At 43.3% G+C, this 20,029-nt stretch overlaps 1 protein-coding gene across 1 annotated transcript in view; it reads left to right on the forward strand.

Moving 5' to 3' along the window:
* Positions 1-20,029, forward strand: part of F8 (coagulation factor VIII) — a 694,472-nt gene that overhangs the window by 200,864 nt on the left and 473,579 nt on the right. The window contains exon 9 of the mRNA XM_053474021.1: positions 6,287-6,416. Coding sequence (XP_053329996.1) covers positions 6,287-6,416 — 130 coding nt within the window. The remainder of the gene's footprint in view (positions 1-6,286; positions 6,417-20,029) is intronic.

Genomic DNA, 20,029 nt, shown 5'->3' on the forward strand with positions numbered 1-20,029 from the left:
CAAGGGAGATCCTTGAACCGGCTTAAAATCACTCAAGGGAGCCGGTGGTCTGTTAAAGACCTCCGATACCGCTCCCTTGCGAGCCTGCTCCTCCACCGCCCCGCCCCCCGCTAGGTACGCTACTGCACGTCCCGCCCCCCCCCTTTTTTGGGGGGGTGACACACGCAAGATTTCCTGCGATTCATCCTTGGCTCCTGCACGGCCGCCGAGCACAGATTCTTTCATCCTCGGCGGCCGTGCAGGAGCCGAGGGTGAATCGCAGGAAATCCTGTGCGTGTCACCCCAAATGGCTACGCGTGTCAGCACTGACACGCGTGTCATAGGTTCGCCATCACTGTCCTAGTATATAGACTGTTAATCACCTGATCTATTTAAACATGCCAGTAGAGGACACCAACTCTTTGGATGCCTATATTACCAATTACTTCCCATTAAACCATTCCATTCTTTCCCCTCTCCATCTCTCCACCTTCACAGCTACCCCAGTACCGCAACACTAAACCTTTATATGTGAAACCTGTCTGTGTTTGCTCTGTTACTTATGTCCCCCACATATTCCTCCCTATTCCATACCTCCCAACATTATTAAAAATGTGAAAGAGGGACACTTTTATTTTTTTTTTTAAATCTCGCGGCACTCACCATTACAAGCAATTGCATGTCCTGCTTGCATCACCATTTAAAACACACTTCATTTTTGTCAGCACAGTCATGCATATTAAAAATAACCAACACATTGAATTGAATTCCCATGAGGCTCAGCCAGACATACTACTTCCATGATGCTGGCTGAGCGTCATGGTAAGTGCAGCAACAGTAAAGCTGCATATGCTAGCTGTGAACTAATATTCCTCAGATGTCCACCATAATGCTGGCTGAGCATCATTGGAAGAGTAGTCCACAACAGCAGAGATTTTTTTTTTAACTAAAAAAAGGCTAAGGACCCCTACACACTGCCTTTACACACACCTGCCCATAAACACACATATGCATACACGTACACTGCACTTACACACACACATATACACTGCCCTTACACACACACATATACACATACACATATACACGTACACTGCTCTTACACACACATACATGTACAATTGCCCTTACACACACATACATATACATGTACACTGCCCTTACACACACATACATATCGGGACAGTTGGGGGGCATGCTATTCCTATCACTGTCAACCACTAAACTCAACCAACATGCGGAACCTAAACAATCTTAAAGGTAGAGATAAAACTACAGGCATAGATGATAGGTTGCACAACCCAAAGCCAGCCCTGGCGTCCACACTGCCCACATAGAACCTGACCAGGACCCAGATTACACACATAGGAGCTGCCATCTTTGTCCCCAAACAGCCTAGCATGAGTCAACGTTGTCCCCAAACAGCCCGGCCTGTGTCATCTTGGTCCCCAAGGCTCAAACATCCTGCTTGTGCCATCTTTGCCTTCCCACAAATCAATTATACATCTATCATACACACAAACACTTTTACAGTCACTCACTAATTCACACTTTCATTCAAATAATTAAATCACACAATAATTTATTCTCTCACTCATTCACACAAATTTTCCACACATTCATTCTCTCACTCATTCTCACTGTTCATTAATGCATTCTCACAAACTCATTAATTATTCCCCTCATTCTCACAATTCATCCACACATTCATTTATTCTCTCACTCATTCTCACTGTTTATTTATTCCAATATACTTACTACCCTTTTTCTCACTATCTACCTTTCCCCTTCTCACTCCTTTCTGCTCTATCTATCCCTTCTCACTCCCTTCTGCCCTATCTACCTCCTTCTGCCCTATCTATCCCCTTCTGACTCCCTTCTTCCCTATCTACCCCTTCTCACTCCCTTCTGCCCTATCTATCCCTTCTCACTCCCTTCTGCCCTATCTACTCCTTCTCACTCCCTTCTCCCCTATCTACCCCCTATCCCCCCCATCTCACTCCCTTCTCCCTATCTACCCCCTCCTAACTATGTACCCTCTCCCCCCCTTTGAAGTTCACTTATCTTTCAGGAGTCCTGCAGTCGGGGTCTCCCAGCTCTGCCACTGTATGGAACTGTATAGAGTGATGGGAGTTATGATGTACTTTAGAGCATAATTATATAATGAAAAAGACATTGGAAATGGTACAGCATAACACCCATCGCTCTCACACATTTACCTATCCACACTTACCAATCCACACTTACCAAGCCACACATACCAATCCACTCTCACTGTCACTCTCACTGAAACTTAATGCTTTCCTACCTTTCCTCTTTTCTCCTACAGCAGTCAGCTCCTTTTCCTCCTCTTCGCTCCTCTTCTTCAGTTCTTCTGTCTTCTTTCGGTGGGCGCGGCTTCAGTGTTGTGCGTCGGGATCTGACAACAAACTCCGGCGCACAGCAGCAGTTGCCGCGCGGATCGCAAGGGAGCGGTATTGGAGGTCTTTAACAGACCTCCGACTCCCTTGAGTGATTTTAAGCCGGGTTCAAGGGAGATCCTTGAATCGGCTTAAAATCACTCAAGGGAGCCGGAGGTCTATTAACGACCTCCGATACCGCTCCCTTGCGAGTCTGCTCCTCCAGCGGCGGACATTACTGTGCGGACCGCCCCCCCCCGCTAGGTACGCTACTGTGCGGAGGGTATGGGAAGCTGCTATATAATTATAATATTGTAAGACTATACAACAACTTAAAACAAGATCTACAACAACAGGCTAAAAATTACATTATGTGGCTAGAAAAATGGTGTTGCCACATTTTTGGTATATTTTTCTTACGATCTCAATTGCCATTCTGAAAAATTTTCTAGTTAATCTGCATATCATGGGACATAGGGGCATATAGGGGGTTAAAAGGCATATCATGGGACAGAGTGGCATATAGGGGTGTATAAGGTATTTCTGGAGGCAGAGTGGCATATAGGGGGTTAAAAGGTATTTCTGGAGGCAGAGTGGCATATAGTGGGTTAAAAGGCATTTCTAGAGGCAGAGTGGCATAAAGGGGTTTAAAAGTCATATGATGAGGCACTCTGCCTCCAGAAAAGCCTTATGCCCCCCATTTAACCCAACCCCCTGTCTTACCACTGCTTCTGACTCCCTGGTGTCCAGTGAGGGCAGCGGGTGGAGGCCGGCAATCATGCCCACGGCCCGGCTGCCACTTTTAATCCCACTCTCAGTCGCTCGGCGGCTGTTTTGAATGTTGGTCTGCTGGCCGCCAGGCCCACGGACCGAGCGGCCCATCGGGAAATTTCCCGGTATCCCGGTGGGCCAGTCCGGCCCTGACTAGCCCCATCAATATCTGAATTTGTCTTTTCTAAATATCAAAATAAATACACATGCTCTAATCATAAAATATTTAACTTAATTTATAACACTCCTTATCTCACTACGTGTTATGGTGGAATTTTTTCACTCTGTAGAAGTGTGTAATGCAGTTTTTACACACCTTGAGTTTGGAATATGACGTAAATTGTAAAATTGGAAGTGATGGAACCTTGTAGTGAAATTTTGTATTAGAATCAGCATTGGAATTTTGTATTAAGATTACACACTGATCAAGCATAACATTATGACCACCTGCCTAATATTGTGTAGGTCCCCTTTTTTGCCACCAAAACAGCTCTGGCACCAAGATGTTAACAGCAGATCCTTTAAGTTCTGTAAATTGCAAGTTGAGGCCTCTATGGATTGGACTTGTTTGTTCAGCACATCCTACAAATGGTCGATTGGATTGAGATCTGAGGAGTTTGGGGGTCAAGTCAACACCTTGAACTTGTTGTTGTGTTCCTCAAACCATTCTTGCTTTGTGGCAGGATGCATTATCCTGCTGAAAAAGGCCAATGCCATCAGGGAATACCATGTCCATTAAACAGTGTACATGGTCTGCAACAATGCTTAGGTAGGTGGCACGTGTCAAACTAACATCCACATGAGTTGCAGGTTTTCCCAGCAGAACATTGCCCATAGCATCATGCTGTCTCCTCCCATAGTGCATCATGGTGCCATGTGTTCTCCATGTAAGCGTAGTGCACCCACCAGGGCATCCATGTGATGTAAAAGAAAACATGATTCATAAGACCAGGCCACCTTCTTCGTCCAGTTTTATTCTCACGTGCCCGTTGTAGGCGCTTTTGGCAGTGGACAGGGGTCAGCATGGGCACCCTGACTGTAGGCAGCTAGGCAGCCCCATATGCAATAAACTGTGATGCACTGTGTGTTCTGACACCTTTGTATCAGAACCAGCATTAACCTTTTCAGCAATTTAAGCTACATTATCTTGTCTGTTGGAGTTAACCACATGGGCCAGCCTTTGCACCCCAAGGGCATCAATGAGCCTTGGCTGCCCATGATCCTGTCATTTGGTTCACCACTTTTCCTTCCTTGGACTACTTTTGATAGGTACTGACCACTGCAGACCAGGAACACCCCACAAGAGCTGTAGTTTTGGAGATGCCATTACAATGTAGCCCTTGTTGAAGTCACTGAGATCCTTACACTTGCTCATTTTTCCTGCTTCTCACATCAACTTTGAGGACAAAATGTTCACTTGCTGTCTAATATATCCTGCCTGCTGCCAGGTGCTATAACAAAATTATCAGTGTTATTCACTTCACCTGTCAGTGGTCATAATGTTATGGCTGATCCGTGGATATCAGATCTTTGTATCAGAACCTTATATCAGAACTATTTGAACCTTTTATTGGAATTTTGTTTCACATAATTCTGTATGATCTGTTGATAATCAAAGTCGATACATATGTGGAATTGTTCTATATGTTCCTCTCTCCCTTCTATCTCTTTTCTCTCTTTATTAAGTTGTAAAGTTGACAAGATGTATTGCTGACTATTTTTACTTTTGTTATTACAAAAACTAAAAGCACAGTAAGAATATATTGTATAACACACAAGCGGAGCTACTGGAACCAAAGGCATTTGCAATCACCCAAAAGCAAACAGATTTGTTACAGTGAAACCATTTATGATGGCTTTTGAGCAGCTAGTTACAGAAGCACAAAGTATTTTGGAAGAGATATTTGTGCAACAAATACACAAATTAAAATCTACACCTGAATACTAGCAAAGATATTAATGTTTAATAAACAACAATACATTAAACATGTTGTAGCTGAAACAGCAAAAATGATTAGCTTAGACACTTGCAGTGTAGAAATTAACACAGTATTACAACAAATATAGTAGAAAAACCACCGACATATTATCCCTATATGTCGGTGGTTTCCTAATAAATATTGTATAAAAATTGTGATATTAATATACTCATAAGTTTCTGGGCACTCATGAAAATAAGGTAACAGGACCGGATGCAGACATTGATAACTGATAACTTCATGCACACACACGGCTGAATCTACTTAGGTTAGCCTCTTCAGAACAGTTCTAAAATTAACTAACTAAAATCTGCTTGAGTTAGTCTTTTTAACCAGCCTGCTTAACCCGCCTACTTATGGATTGTCCTAGCTTTCTGTATGTAGGCTGTTAGACTGTCATATGCTGGAAAACCCTGTTTTCCCCTGCTGGTAGCTTGGAAAAACTCCATCTTGTCCGAATGGCTAAAAAAAAAACGCTTAAGCACTTTGTAGCAAACAATATAGTTTTAATTCTCCAACTTCAAGCCTACCAGCGTCATATGTATTCCACGCAGCGTTAAATAGCAGATCTCTAGGGATCCATGTTCAAATGCAGGAGTAATCAAGCAAACATCAAAACTATATGAAAATATCATCTGCAATTGAACTGCCTAGTCTTCAAACTTGTCATAATTATACTTTACAGTACACTTGAGGTCATGTGGTTTTTATCATTGAAGTAATACATGACATGTATCTGCTAGTTAATTTTGAACTTGATACATGATAATTGATTCTACAATATATTATTAAATAATAAAATCTCAACATATAGCATACCTCCCAACTTCTACCCCCAGAGAATCAGGACACCAGAGTTGAGCTTGGAAGGTAGTGTGTTACTCAAAATGGCAGCACTACTGTGCATGTGCACAATTTTGCACATGTGCAGTATGCATTCTCTGGTATCTCAGACACTGGAGAATTAAATGTAATCATTTTGTACCAAGCTGTACCAGACAAGCGGGACAGAGGTATAGAGTGGTAAAAGTGGGTCTGTCCCAAGTAAAGCAGGACAATTGAGAGGCATGATTTAGTGTTAGTTTTCCTATGGAAAGAAATTCCAAATGAAAAATATTTAAATACTTTAATTGACTTCGATCATTTTATTTTATGCAGTTCGCTTTACACAAAAGCTGTTTATAGAGAGTTTACAGACTCACAATTTCACCATGTCAAGCCAATGGAACTACTAGAAGGAGGAATACTGGGACCAGTACTGAGGGGAGAAGTTGGCGACCAGATTCAGGTATGATTGAATTTGCATAGCTATGTACTATGATTTTTTTTGTAAAATTAGATAAGGAAAATGTGCTTATGACACATGTCTTAATAGGACTATACATTTCTCAATTTTAAACTATTTTAGTTATAATTTCATGTTGTTTTCTTCTAATTTATTCCAGTTAAAAACAAGCTTTTACCTTCTGACATGGAATATAGATAGCTTATTATAACTAACAAACTAGGGTGACCACATTTTATTTCTGCCATTCAGGGAAACACTATGAAGCGCCTCATATACACACTTTCACATACACATAAAATACATTTTATATTATATATATCTCACATACACTCGGATTCACATATACTATTATGTATTAATAATTAGGAGGCCTTGCAAACCATGTTGATTTTAGATTTAATACATACAATCATTACAGACATGAGCAGATTAAGAGAATTAACTCCTCGATTACCAGACATTACACACACAGTCACACAAACAGAAAAACACAGCCACACAAACAGACAAACACATTCACATACACACAGTCACACACACATACCTGGTGCTGGGTGCAGCTTACACTGAGTTGGTGTGAAGGAGGGCCTATCAGGGGAGGCTTCTGAACTCTCAGGCAATCAGGACAGTTGAGATTCACTTATATTTGAACTTTTTTGGTGACAGTGGGGAATTATTTTTACATGTAACCATATTTTTTTTAAAAAAAATTTGTACTAAGCCCCAGCGGACGTACCGGGTAGCAGCGTTGTCTACGTGCATCGCGCAGACGTTCACCGGCTGGCAGAGAGGACGATCTCCTGCAGTGCTGCAGGGGACCTAGATCCTCCTCTCTGGAAGCCAGACAACCTCCGCTGCTACCAGGCACTTTCACTGGGGCGTCTATGACGGAGAGCCAGTGTGTCATGACCTTCCAGAGCTCAGTCATAGAAGCCCCGGTGGAAGTGCTGGGTAGCAGCAGAGGTTGTCTACGGGCATCGTGCAGAGGTACCCCAGTTGTCCCCACTACACACCAGGGAGTCTGAAGCACATCTAGGGATGTATTGGTAGGTTTGGGGGGCAGAGTGGCATATAGCAGGTATAAGGCATATCTGGGGGGCAGAGCGGCATATAGGGGGTATAAGGCATATCTGGGGGGTAGAGTGGCATAAAGGAGGGTATAAGGCATATCTGGGGGCAGAGTGTCAAGCCGGGGGGGGCAGATGTGCATAACTGGAGGGCAGGTTGACAAATAAAAGGAAATAAAAACAAGAAATGGATTTTTCTCAATCACAGTTTTTATTAAATATGAAAAAAGAGTTTACATGTGAATTAATTTTTATTAGTAAAACTTTTTTCCCCTAGAGTATATATATATATTCAGGCTTTTTCTTTTTTTTTCTAAATTAATATTAAAATTTTGGGCGGGTCGTCTTTTAATCAGTTGTTTTATAATCAAGCAAATACTGTACAATGTACGGGCACTGGATATTTAAAAGACTTTATTTTAATATTGTATATATGTTCCCTTATTCTATTACACAGATTTCTAGTTCTCCCAATATATTGTTTCTTGCATCCACATTGCAATATATAGAAGACACTTTTAGTTTCACAAGTTATCCTTGACTTAATTTTAAATACTTTTCCTATAGTAGCTCCTTTAAAGGACTTTTTTGGATTATGTGTGCAATTGTTACAAGTGTGGCATTTAAAAACTCCACAATCTTTGTTGGAATTTGCCTTTTTATCCACTAGCATACTTGGGGCTAATATATTGCTTGTATTACAAAATAATCTTTGGTTTAATATGTAGAATAACTTTTAATACCTCACAGAAAGGGCCAATATTTTTTAAACACTTTTTTTAATTCCGAATGCTTGTGTAACAAATGCACAAAACTTTTAGTTGTCTCGTTTTTATTATCTTTAAATCGATCCAATACTTTGTCTCTTTTTATAGTACCCACTTGTGAGATTTAATTCCATTTCTTAAAAAAAAAAACATTCAAGCAATTTCTTTTTCATGATAAAAGCCTGACTATTAAATTATTTGGAGCCAGAGCAGTTTCTACGGACTCTAGTTAATTCCCCTTTGTGTATACCCTTCAACCAATTTGGGTGATGGCAACTTGATTGGTCAATGTACACATTGCCTTTGGTCGGTTTCAAGTACGTAACTAGTGACAACGTGAGAACCTAAATGAGAAAAAATTTATAGAAAAAAAAATGTATTGAATACAAGATGAAAATTATTGTGATTCGAATTAATAGTGAAAGCTTCCAATTGTGTGTGATCCCCCTTCCAAATAACTAATATATCATCTATATATCTCCACCATAGGACCAAGTTTGCGCCAAATGGATTGTTCCAAATGTGGCAATTCTCACAATCGCCCATATATAAATGTGCATAGTTTGGCGCAAACTTGGTACCCAAACTTGGTGCGGCTGCCTCACACCACTGAGATGGAAGAGAAGAGGAGGATGCAGGTGAGGAGTCCCTACTGCTCGAGGGATTTACAGGCCCCCCGCAACACATGACCTCCGGAGGCGTTGAACTGGTTTGAGAGGATGGAGTCTGTGAAAGGTCTGTATGCATGCAGGAGCATGTACTTGATCAGCTGGTTCCCAGGAACGTTCTTCTGGGCTGTAACCTTTCCATTGTATGAGATATTCTAGGCGATGTCAGCAAATTCTGCAATCAACAACTTTTTGTACCATGTATCCTTCTACCATCAATAACAACTGAAGCAGGTGGAGGAGGAAATCGATTAGGGAAGAGGTTTGCAACACGTTTGGTTTCAGCAAAGAAACATGAAAAACTGGGTGAAGTCAACAAGTAATTTCAACTGGACCGTTACTGGGTTGATGACCTTTGTAATGCTATAGGGACCAATGTATGTGGTCCCAAGTTCGTTTGCTCGTTGATAACCAGACCTTGTCACCACATCGATATTTAGGTGGAGTAGAGGGGTGACGATCTGCGTATAGATTGTAGTTCTTTTGGGCCACTATCAAATTTCGTCTCAAGGTCTGAAACTGCCTTACCAACCCAGTGATCCAGTCAGCAATTTCAGGAACAGTCAAGTCTGTGGATGGTATCCATACTTAGCAAATACATTTGTATAGAACGTTGTTTCTGGTTATTGTAGGTAAATTCAGTGGAGGGGGGGGACTTGAGCCAATCACTTTGTAGGTAGGTGGTATAGCATCTTAGGTAGTGTTCCAAAATCTGATTTAAACATTCCGTCTGACCATTGGTCTGTGAATGAAAAGCTGTGGACAGTTTGGGAACCATATGAAGATTACAGCAAAACGTATTCCAAAAACATGATGTGAATTGTTCTCCACGATCAGAGGTGATGGTCTTGGGTAGTCCATGAAGCTGAAACACCGTATTCAGGTGTATACTGAAATGAGCCATTTTCGTGAATCTATCTACCACCACCATAATCGTATAATGCTTCTCAGGGCCGTAGACCAGGTAATGGAAGAACTAGGTAGAGGGTAAAGTAACCCTACTGGTCTGATACATATAGTCTTAGTCCTGGCCCAAGAGGTACATGAACGAACAAAAGCGGACACGTCCTGGTTCAAAGAAGGCCACCAAAAGTGATGTTGAATAGGATATGTACCGTATTTGCTCGATTATAAGACGACCCTGATTATAAGACGACCCCCCAAAATCTGAATATTAACTTAGGAAAAAAGAAAAAGCCTGAATATAAGACGACCCTAAAGGAAAAAAGTTTTACCAGTAAATGTTAATTCATGTAAACAATTTTTTTTAATAAAAGCTATGATTGAGAAAAATATTTTTTTTTTGTTTTTATTTCTTGTATTTTCCAACCTGTCCCCCAGTTACGCACATCTGCCCCCAGGCTTGCCACACCAATATGGCACTGTGGCCCATGATATGCCTTTTAACCCTCTATATGCCACTGTGCCCCATGGTATGCCTTTTGACCCCCTATGTGCCACTCTGCCTCCAGAAATGCCTTATACCCCTATATCCCATTCTGGCATTTAGGGGGTTAAAATGCATATTATGGGGCAGAGTGGCATATAGGGAGGTATAAGGCATTCCAGGAGGCAGAGTGGCATTAAGGGAGTTAAAAGGCATTGTATAGAGCACTCTGCCTCCAGAAATGCCTTATACCCCTATATGCCACTCTGGCATTTAGGGGGTTAAAAGGCATATTATGGGGCAGAGTGGCATATAGGGAGGTATAAGGCATTTCAGGAGGCAGAGTGCTCTATTAAATGCCCCCTTAACGCCACTCTGCCTCCTGAAATGCCTTATACCTCCCTATATGCCACTCTGCCCCATAATATGCCTTTTAACCCCCTAAGTGCCAGAGTGGCATATAGGGGTATAAGGCATTCCAGAAATGCCCTACACACACACACACACACACACACACACACACACACACTTACTTACCGGTGCTTCCAATTTCCTGCTGTATTGCCGGGGCAGCGGGTTGACGTCTCATTCCGCGGCAGCCGGAAGGAGGTGGAGTTGGCAGCGGGGGTTTGTATGCGTCCGTCGCAAATACCTTCCCCGGCTGTCAGAGATATCTGACAGTCGGGGAAGGTATTTGCGACGGACGCATACAAACCCCCGCTGCCAACTTCACCTCCGGAAGCACCGGTAAGTGTGTGTGTGTGTGGGGGGGGGGGCGACGACAGGAGGATCCAGGTCCCCTGCAGCGGTGCGGGGGATCTGGATCTTAGTCTCCTAATCAGACCTCTATTTGAGGTCTGATTAGAAGACGACCCCGATTAGAAGACGAGGGGTATTTTTCAGAGCATTTGCTCTGAAAAAAACCTCGTCTTATAATCGAGCAAATACGGTAGTTTTCTTTTTCCCCCATGTCCAGATAGAAGGGAATCATGACGGGTCTGTAGTATGTGATATGTAAGTTAAATCGTGCCCATCTAGGCTGTCTGGGGCACAATCTTTGGGCTGAATGGAGATGCTGGAAGTTATGGTTACAGGATGTTTAGTCCCTTCTAACAGATGATGCCATGTCTCCAGTGCCTGTTTGATGGCCAATAGTTCCTTGTCCCCCACGTTGTAGTTGGTCTCGGAGGGTGTGAGTTTGCAGGAATAGTAAGCTCCCGGTTAAAATGATGGGGGCAGTAGTGAAGCTCTGTTTCAGGGTTTTGAAAGCTGTCTGGGCCTCTGGAGTGAACACAAATTGAGAAGATTGATGAGTTAATTTGGTTATGGGAGCAATGATGTGAGAACAATTTCGAATAAACTTCCAGTAGTAATTCGCAAATCCTATAAAGCATTGCACAGTGAGGGCACCGCCCATTCTAATACTGCAGATACTTTCTTTGGGTCCATCTGTATGTTCCCCAGAGTGATTATGAACCAAAGAAATTTCACTTGATATCATTCGAATTGGCATTTCTCTAGTTTAGTGGTGAGCCATGGCAATCCGAGGATAAATGGAAAAATGGAGGGGTGAGTCAAAGCTCAACTGTTCCAGAAGAACTTGGAGAGGTTGCGGTTCTCTTGAGATGGGACCAGAGGACAAAGGACATCTGATACCTAAATATGTATAGGGGTCGACTTGGCAAGTGTAGGTATATGAAGTCGCTTGGCAAGGTTCTGATCCAGAAAACAACTATTGGCCCCAGAGTCGATGATGGCAGAGATGGAAGTTGAATTATTGGTCAACTGCAGAAATAAGGATACTGATAAGTGAGAGGAGCCACTCGTAGGAGATGAACTCAATCATACTTCAGTGTGTTCAGGTTCACCTCCATTAACATGAGGACATCGAGGACAGGAACGGATCAGGTGCCCAGGTTTACTGGCGTAGAGTTACATATTATTGTTTGTGCGACGGGCTTTCTCAGCTTCAGATAATGGGCCACGTCTCAAGCTGATAGGAACGAGGTGAGGAACCCAGAATGCAGAAGGAGCTGCAGGGAAGGTTTAGAAGGTAAGGCAAAACCAGAAACAGTCCGAAGGTCAGGGCGGGAGAGAGCAGCGAAGTCTGAATGCAAGCCAAAGGTCGGGTTAGGAGAAGACAGGATCAACAAAGTACAAAGCCAAGGGTCAAAACTAGGAATCAGAATCAGGGAGCGCAAACTAAATAGCTCTGTATGGAACAATAATAACTGAGCACTGAGTGAAGCTTGGTGCCAGTTTTTAAATCCTCCGCTAGATGTCGCCCCACCTCCCTGCGTGGTGCCGTTGACGTGTGCTCCCAGGCTACGTCTTGCAGGAAGCTAGAAAAGGCAGGGGGGGGGGCGCGCGCCTAGACACAGTTGTCGGAGCTGATTCCTGGAGGACGGAGGTTGTGGCGGCGTGGGAGCTAGTACCCGCTATTGGCGGATACTCAGGTGAGTTGCTGCGGCGAGGATTCTCTCTGCCTCACACCCTGACACCACGTGATAAACTGATTGCATAGGTTCTTCCGTAGATGGAGTGGCTGAGGGATTTTTGGCAGGTACTATAGGCGGAATATATCATCTGGGTGATGGAGAGGGTATGGGTGCACGTTCAAGGTGTCTTTCATGACAATGTCTTCATCATCAGTTTGGTAAACAACAAAAAAAACCCCGATCTATGGGAGCATATATAAATATATAATTATATATAAATATATATTTCCTTTTCTATTTGTTTTCCTTTTTTTTTTTTTTTTTTTAAATCAGCGGTCAGAGAACGTATTTAAATATACAGAAAATGCTCAGGAGAAGCAGGACCATCCACTAGGGAGCCACAGTAAAACTGAGCACAGGCATTAGTGTGAGGCAGTCCCGCAGTGTTCCGTCGCAAATGCATACACTTTTAAAGTACCGGAGCCTATCGGTATTCCCGGGAGATCACTAGAGTGAAGAAGCCCGTTAGAGGAAACAACAGTAGTAAAGCAGTAAAGCTGGCAAATCAAAGTAAAAAAAGTATGACCAAAATACTGAAATTTTATGATCCTAAACAAATGTGCCTAGGACACCTGGTCAAAAGCTTTCTCCGTATTTAGGCTTAATAGCGTATCAAAAGTATGGGATGGATGCGACATAGCAGCCAAAGTCGCCGCAATTGCAGACCAGATCCATTTCACGGAATGCTGCCCTCTCAAGAATCCCAATTGTTGGGTGCATAATACGTCAAGGAGTATGCGTTGCAGACGCATAGCAAAAATTTTTGACAAAATCTACACGTCTTGATTTAATAAAGTTATGGGTCTATAGGAATCTTTTGGTGTCGGATCTTTATTCGGCTTGTTAATCAAAATCATTCTGGCACCCGTTAGCCCTTTAATGTCAGGACCATCCCTCAAAATGCTATTGTAAAGCAATGTGAGAGTGTCTGTCTATGTGGTTGCAGGATTTTGTAAAATTCAGCTGAATAGCCATCAGGACCTGGAGCCTTTTTATTATGTAGAGTAGATATAACAGATTTAACCTCAGACGTCGAGATATCAGCGCCTAAGAAATCATGTTGTGACAGACTCAATTTGGGGAGAGCCGCAGAATAAATCCCTGGATCAACGTTCTGTCCCTATTAATGTAATATCCATAACTTGTAATATTATTGCTTTCAGGAAACACGTCCAGGCTCCTTTTAAACTCTTTTATTGAGTTTACCATTACCACTTCCTCTGGCAGTCTCACCGCTCTTACTGTAAAGAACCCCCGTCTGTGCTGGTGTAGAAACCTTCTTTCCTCCAGCCGTAGAGGATGTCCCCTTGTTATAGATACAGTCCTGGGTATAAATAGGTCCTGGGTGTGATCTCTGTACTGCCCCTTATATATTTATACATAGTTATTAAGTCCCCCCTAAGCCGTCTATTTTCCAAACTAAATAACCCTAATTGTGATAATCTTTCTGGGTACTGTAGTCCTTCCATTCCCCTTATTACTCTGGTTGCCCGTCTTTGAACCCTCTCCAGCTCCACTATATCTTTCTTGTACACTGGTGCCCAGTACTGTACACAGTATTCCATGTGTGGTCTGACTAGTGACTTGTACAGTGGTAGAATTATTTCCTTGTCGTGGGCATCTATGCCCCTTTTGATGCACCCCATGATTTTATTTGCCTTAGCAGCAGCTGCCTGACACTGGTCGCTACAGGTAAATTTACTGTTAACCAAGACTCCTAAGTCCTTTTCCATGTCAGTCCTGCCCAGTGTTTTCCCATTTAATACATATTCCCAGCCTGGATTTTTCTTCCCCATGTGCATAACCTTACATTTATCTGTGTTGAACCTCATCTGCCACATCCCAGTCCAAGCCTCCAACCTATGCAGATCCATTTGTAATCATGCACTGTCCTCTATTGTGTTAACCACGTTACAGAGCTTAGTATCGTCTGCAAAGATTGATACTTTACTATACAATCCCTCTACAAGGTCATTAATAAATATATTAAAAAGAATAGGACCCAAAACTGACCCCTGTGGTACCCCACTAGTATGTACCATTAATAACCACCCTCTGTCTCCTATCACTGAGCCAGTTACTTACCCACATACACACATCCTCCCCCAGCCCAAGCATTCTCATTTTATGTACCAGCCTTTTATGTGGCACCGTATCAAATACTATGGAAAAATCAAGATATATGACATCCAGCGATTCACCCCGATCCAGTCTTGAGCTCACCTCCTCATAAAAGGCTTAAACCGCCCTTCCTTGGCACGTTTAGCAGTATACGAAATGATATGACCTCGAATAACCACTGTGACAGAATGACCTGTAATACAGGGGCCCAAGGTACAGCCTGGCTGCCAAACAGGCAGGAACTCCATTGTTAAACTAATCCCATTAACAGGATGGCTACCAGGGGGATATTCAGTAGCTAAACGGGATTAAAGGTTGGGTTGAATACATGTACCTGTTAATTTATGTTAATGCAGTTCTGTGGATATATGAGTCTATGTTTTACATTAATAAACTGTTCATTCCTGCTGTACTCAATTCAAGGTAGTTGTGTGTCTACTTATTGGGTACACATAGCAGGGTTCCAAGGTGCACATGCTGGCTGGTGCTGGAAGTGATTCCAGAGACAAGAGGAGGATACATGTGGGTGATCTCTGGGAGTTACTACAGCTCTCTTGGTGAACCCGTTACATTGGTGGCAGCAGTGGGATCCTCCTTGCAAACGTCCCAGCGGAGTACCAGCGAGTATACCAGCAGCAAGCCAAAGATGGTTCCAGCACTACAGGACATGTTGGCGCACAGCAGAGTCGCAAGTTACATAAATGCCTGGATGGAGGCTCTCAGAGTGGACCAGGGTGTCCGGGGAATAGTCCTCCCATCCTCCAAGGAATGGTACGTGCTACAACTAGATTGGCGAATGCAGTACCTGGGAGAGCAGCCTTAAGAGGACTGGGTGGCTGAATTGGAGAAGTTGCTTCCACTAGAAATGACTGTGGATTGTGGATACGGGCCCTTTATTGGCAGGCTGTGCAGTGGTGTCCAGAGCTGAAGGATGACTACATGCCAGAGGGCGTTGACTTTGGCGGCCCCGGATTGATAATGGAAAGCCTACAAGAGGACCGAGAATTTGGGAGCCCATCGAAATATCGGTGCGAGGAGATCTGGGAGTTCAGGGAAGGGATTCTCGCAGATGTGCCCTGTTACCTGCCCGACTTGTGGGCTGATTTCGATTATTTGGTTTACCAAGAATGGTTCCTGGGGCAGGCCTACCGAGAACTCTTTGACCGTGCTCAGCAGTGTGCCCCAGTGGATCCTGTGAGTATTGTGCCCCCACCAGAAGCACAAACATCCGAGCAGAGCGCAACTGGCCTCTGCCCACTCTCTTCCCCCACCCCAGACACTTTGCCCTATTCCCCGCAATATGGCCCAGAAACTGACCGAGACCTCGCCTGCTTGTCCCAGCCAGATCCCCCAGCTGAACTGCTGGCTTTGAGGCAGAGCGCTGCTGGCCTCTGCCCACCCCTTCCACTTGTTCTGGGAGTTACTACAGCACTTTATGAACATATGTAATTATTTGCGTCAAAAGATCTGTATGATATATTTGTGGCTATTTCATATGTGATTACCTCATTTAGAACACTGGTATTTTTTATGTGTTTTTATGTGTTTTATCTATTAACTATATTTTTATGGTAATTGAGTGATTTTGTAAAGAAGGGGTTAATGGACTCAATTAATCAAGTAATTGGTAGAGAAGAGGTTAATGGCTCTATAAATGGGAAGACTGGAGGTGGAGAGACTATGCACCTGAGGAAGCCGATTGGTGAAACGCGTTGTGCTGAATACGCCCATTGAGGAAGTGGACACAGAGGAATCCTGAGAGAACCAAGCTGTTCCTGCTATAACACAGCATTATTCCGGTCCTTCCTACGGGAATGTCAAAGTGTTCTTATATGTAAGATACTATATTTTTTTATTTATATTAAAGCTACTACTTTTTTAACTCTTTCTCCTCCGGTCTTTTCTGGTACATCGGTACAAAGAAGAAACTCCATTCCCCAGAAGGGGCTCTATGGGCTTCTCAACAGAGGAACCTATTGAAGAATCCATTTTAATGAATTTAAGTATTATTTAATTTCCGCACATATTGTGGTGTCGTTTGTAAATTTTGCGCAGTACTTTATTTCTTTGTTTTGTGCATTAACATTCCACGAGCAGAATCTTAAGCCACAAGGTAGCAGGACGGTATTATGCCCTGTATCAGGGTTGCGCAGGACATCAGCCATCCCATAGAGCAAAAGGGTAGTAACTGAAAAAATAAAACAATAATCGGGAGCCCCCCCATGTCCCATTGCCTGGAGGGATACCAAACGACGAGGATAAAGTGCAAGGGAAGTACTGACATGAAGCATGTACTGACCATTACCCCTACAAAAATAACAAAAAAAGAAAAAAATAACAAAAACCATAAACCAAACATATATATAACCTCAAAACATGTGTGTCTCCAGAGGAGACATTCGGTCACCGGACCCGCCCCCCGCCGAGGAAGAAAAAGAAAAGCGTTAAACATCATCCATCTCGCTGTCACCTCCCCATGCCAAGTAAACAGCAGTGTGGACAATGCCAACAGTCAAGCGTTCCCAAGCCCACAAACCAATGTTCATGAGTCACTAGGAATCTGCAGAGATGTTAGAAAGCATCCACTGGTGTAGTAAAGACGTGGGTATGACCATCATAGACAATACGTAGTTTTGCAGGATATAACAGGCTGAACTTCACCTTTGCCTCATAAAGCTGTCTACATAGAGGAGTAAACTCCCTATGCTTGGACGCAACTTATGCTGAAAAGTCTTGAAAGATGAGAATTGTGTGAGAGTCATGCAGCAAATCAGGACATTTTCTGTCTTCCGAGAGAATGCTTTGTCAAGAAAATTCAAAAGAGGTATAATCACCGGCCTAGGTTTAGCATGAGCGTCTTTCCTCTCTGAACCCTTCCTGTGCGCTCTCTCAATTATGAGAGGTTTTTCCGCGGAATACAGGATATTCAAAGAAGTTGTCAGTCAGTCCTGAAGAGTGCTGAGAAGTTGATGAGGTTTAATAGATTCTGGAATATTAATGAGGCGTAAATTGTTCCTATGACTGCGATTTTCCAGATCCTCAATCCTGTCCAGCAGAGTTTGAATGGTCAGCGAATTTTGCGTTGTAGTTTCCTGTGTTTGGAGTAAGGCATCATCGGTATCACTAATCCTTTGCTCCAGTGTAACAAGTTTAGCTGAATTGGCCGAGATTTGGGGCAAGGTAGAATCTATCTTGGAAGAGAGTTCCTGGAATCTACAGTCCAGCAGAGGGCACAATTTTTGAGTGGCCTTACCAGTGTTTTTTCTTTGAGGCATAGCGCTAAATTTATCCATTCCGCAATAAAGACGCAGATGCGGGACAACTCGGCTTATAGGGAGTACTATGAAATCAGCGGATAGTCAGGGTAGTCTCAGCCTAACGAGGCATGATGCTTAAGAGATGGATGAAAAGACAGGAGGAAGCCTTGACAGCTAACCGTGGAAGAAGCAATTATGCTGGAGCAACCGGAAAAAGCGTCTACTAGACTGTAGTAATCGCTGATGAGCATATGGCAGACACTTCCAGCACACAAAATTGTAGTAGAGTAAATAAGCTGAAGGTAAAACTGGAAAGCGCCCACAAGATGGCCGTATCCGCTGGAGAGTATATGGCAGACACAGCCAGCATACAAAATATTACGGAAGCTGAAGGTAAAACTGACAGAGCTGGTAAAAATAAAATAAATAAATAAAATAAAATAAATAAAATAAAAATAAATAACTTTATTAGTAGCTGCCAATAGCTCCTAGAAGACGTCAGGATAGTGGAAGCTTCACTCACTACGCTACATCCGCTTCAAGCTTGCCACTTACCCACACCATCTGGAGCAAGGCAGGGAACAGGAACCCCCGTTGAGCACTCTCTGGACCAGGCAGCCCTCCGGAACCACAGCACAGCCGTCCGACACCTAGAGGAGGTAAGTGAGAGGCACACAGAGACAGTCGGGGATCTGCCAAGAACCACCCGGTGATGGCCGAAGTCTTCGCACTGCTCCGCGCAGGACCCCGGGGATCCTAGATGGGGGGCCGCAAAAGGTATTGCAGCGACCCCCAGACTCTCCCACACCGCCTCGATGGCCCCACTGAGTTGAGGCACTGAGCCCCGGTAGATGATGTCGCCGGTTGTGGGAGAGCCTCAGTAGCAAGTGACCATCTTGGCCGGGCCGCCCCCGGAAGTAGTTAACCAAAACTTTTTTAAACAGGTCAATGTCAATTATTGTATTGGACAATTGCCATTTTTCATCATGGCTCCCTAACATGCCAAAAGGCCAGTTCCAACGGATCAGACGCAACAGACATACAGAAGTATGAAGCAAAATCTCAACTTCTAAAAAACGTTTTTGGAAAAGGGATATCCAAAGCAAATTCTTGCATTAGACAGATACAATATATGGACAAAATTATTAGGACACCTGGCCATTACACCAACAGGGACTTTTATGGTATTGAATTCTAAATACATAGCTATTAATGTGTAGTTGGTCCCCTGGTTTCAGCTTATACTCTTCTGGGAAGGCTTTCCACAATATTTGTGAGGTCAGGCACTGATCCTGGCTCGCAATCTCCGTTCCAGTTCATCCAAAAGGTGTTTGATAGGGTCAAGGGCAGGGCTCTGTGTGAGCCAGTCAAGTTCTTACACACCAAACTCGTCCAACCATGTCTTTATGGACCTTGCTTTCTACCCTGGAGCACAGTCATGTTGGAATAGAAAATGCCCTTCCCCAAACGGTTCCTACAAGATTGGAAGCAGTTTCCAAAATATCTTGGTATGCTGAAGGGGACATAGTACCCCATTGACAGCATAATATATTTACTATCCTGTACATGCGATCATCAGTATGTGTGAAGAACTATGAAGGAATTAAAGGTGCAGATTGGTGAGCACATAGGAAACATTAGAAGGGGATACACAGGCTTTCAAAAAAACTTCTTGGAACAATAAAAAAGGAGAGGTGGAGATCATGTGTAGGAATCTGGGTGCAAAGAAATGTACTGGATCTTTGAATTGAAAACTTAAGGATTTTGAGTAAACATCAAGCTCCTTACTACCCCCTCTACCTTTTCTGTTTTCTCCGCCTCCCGTCCTGTTTACATTTTTCCACATTT

The sequence above is a fragment of the Spea bombifrons genome, chromosome 8 (genome assembly GCF_027358695.1).
Source record: "Spea bombifrons isolate aSpeBom1 chromosome 8, aSpeBom1.2.pri, whole genome shotgun sequence".
In the NCBI taxonomy this organism is placed as follows: domain Eukaryota; kingdom Metazoa; phylum Chordata; class Amphibia; order Anura; family Pelobatidae; genus Spea; species Spea bombifrons.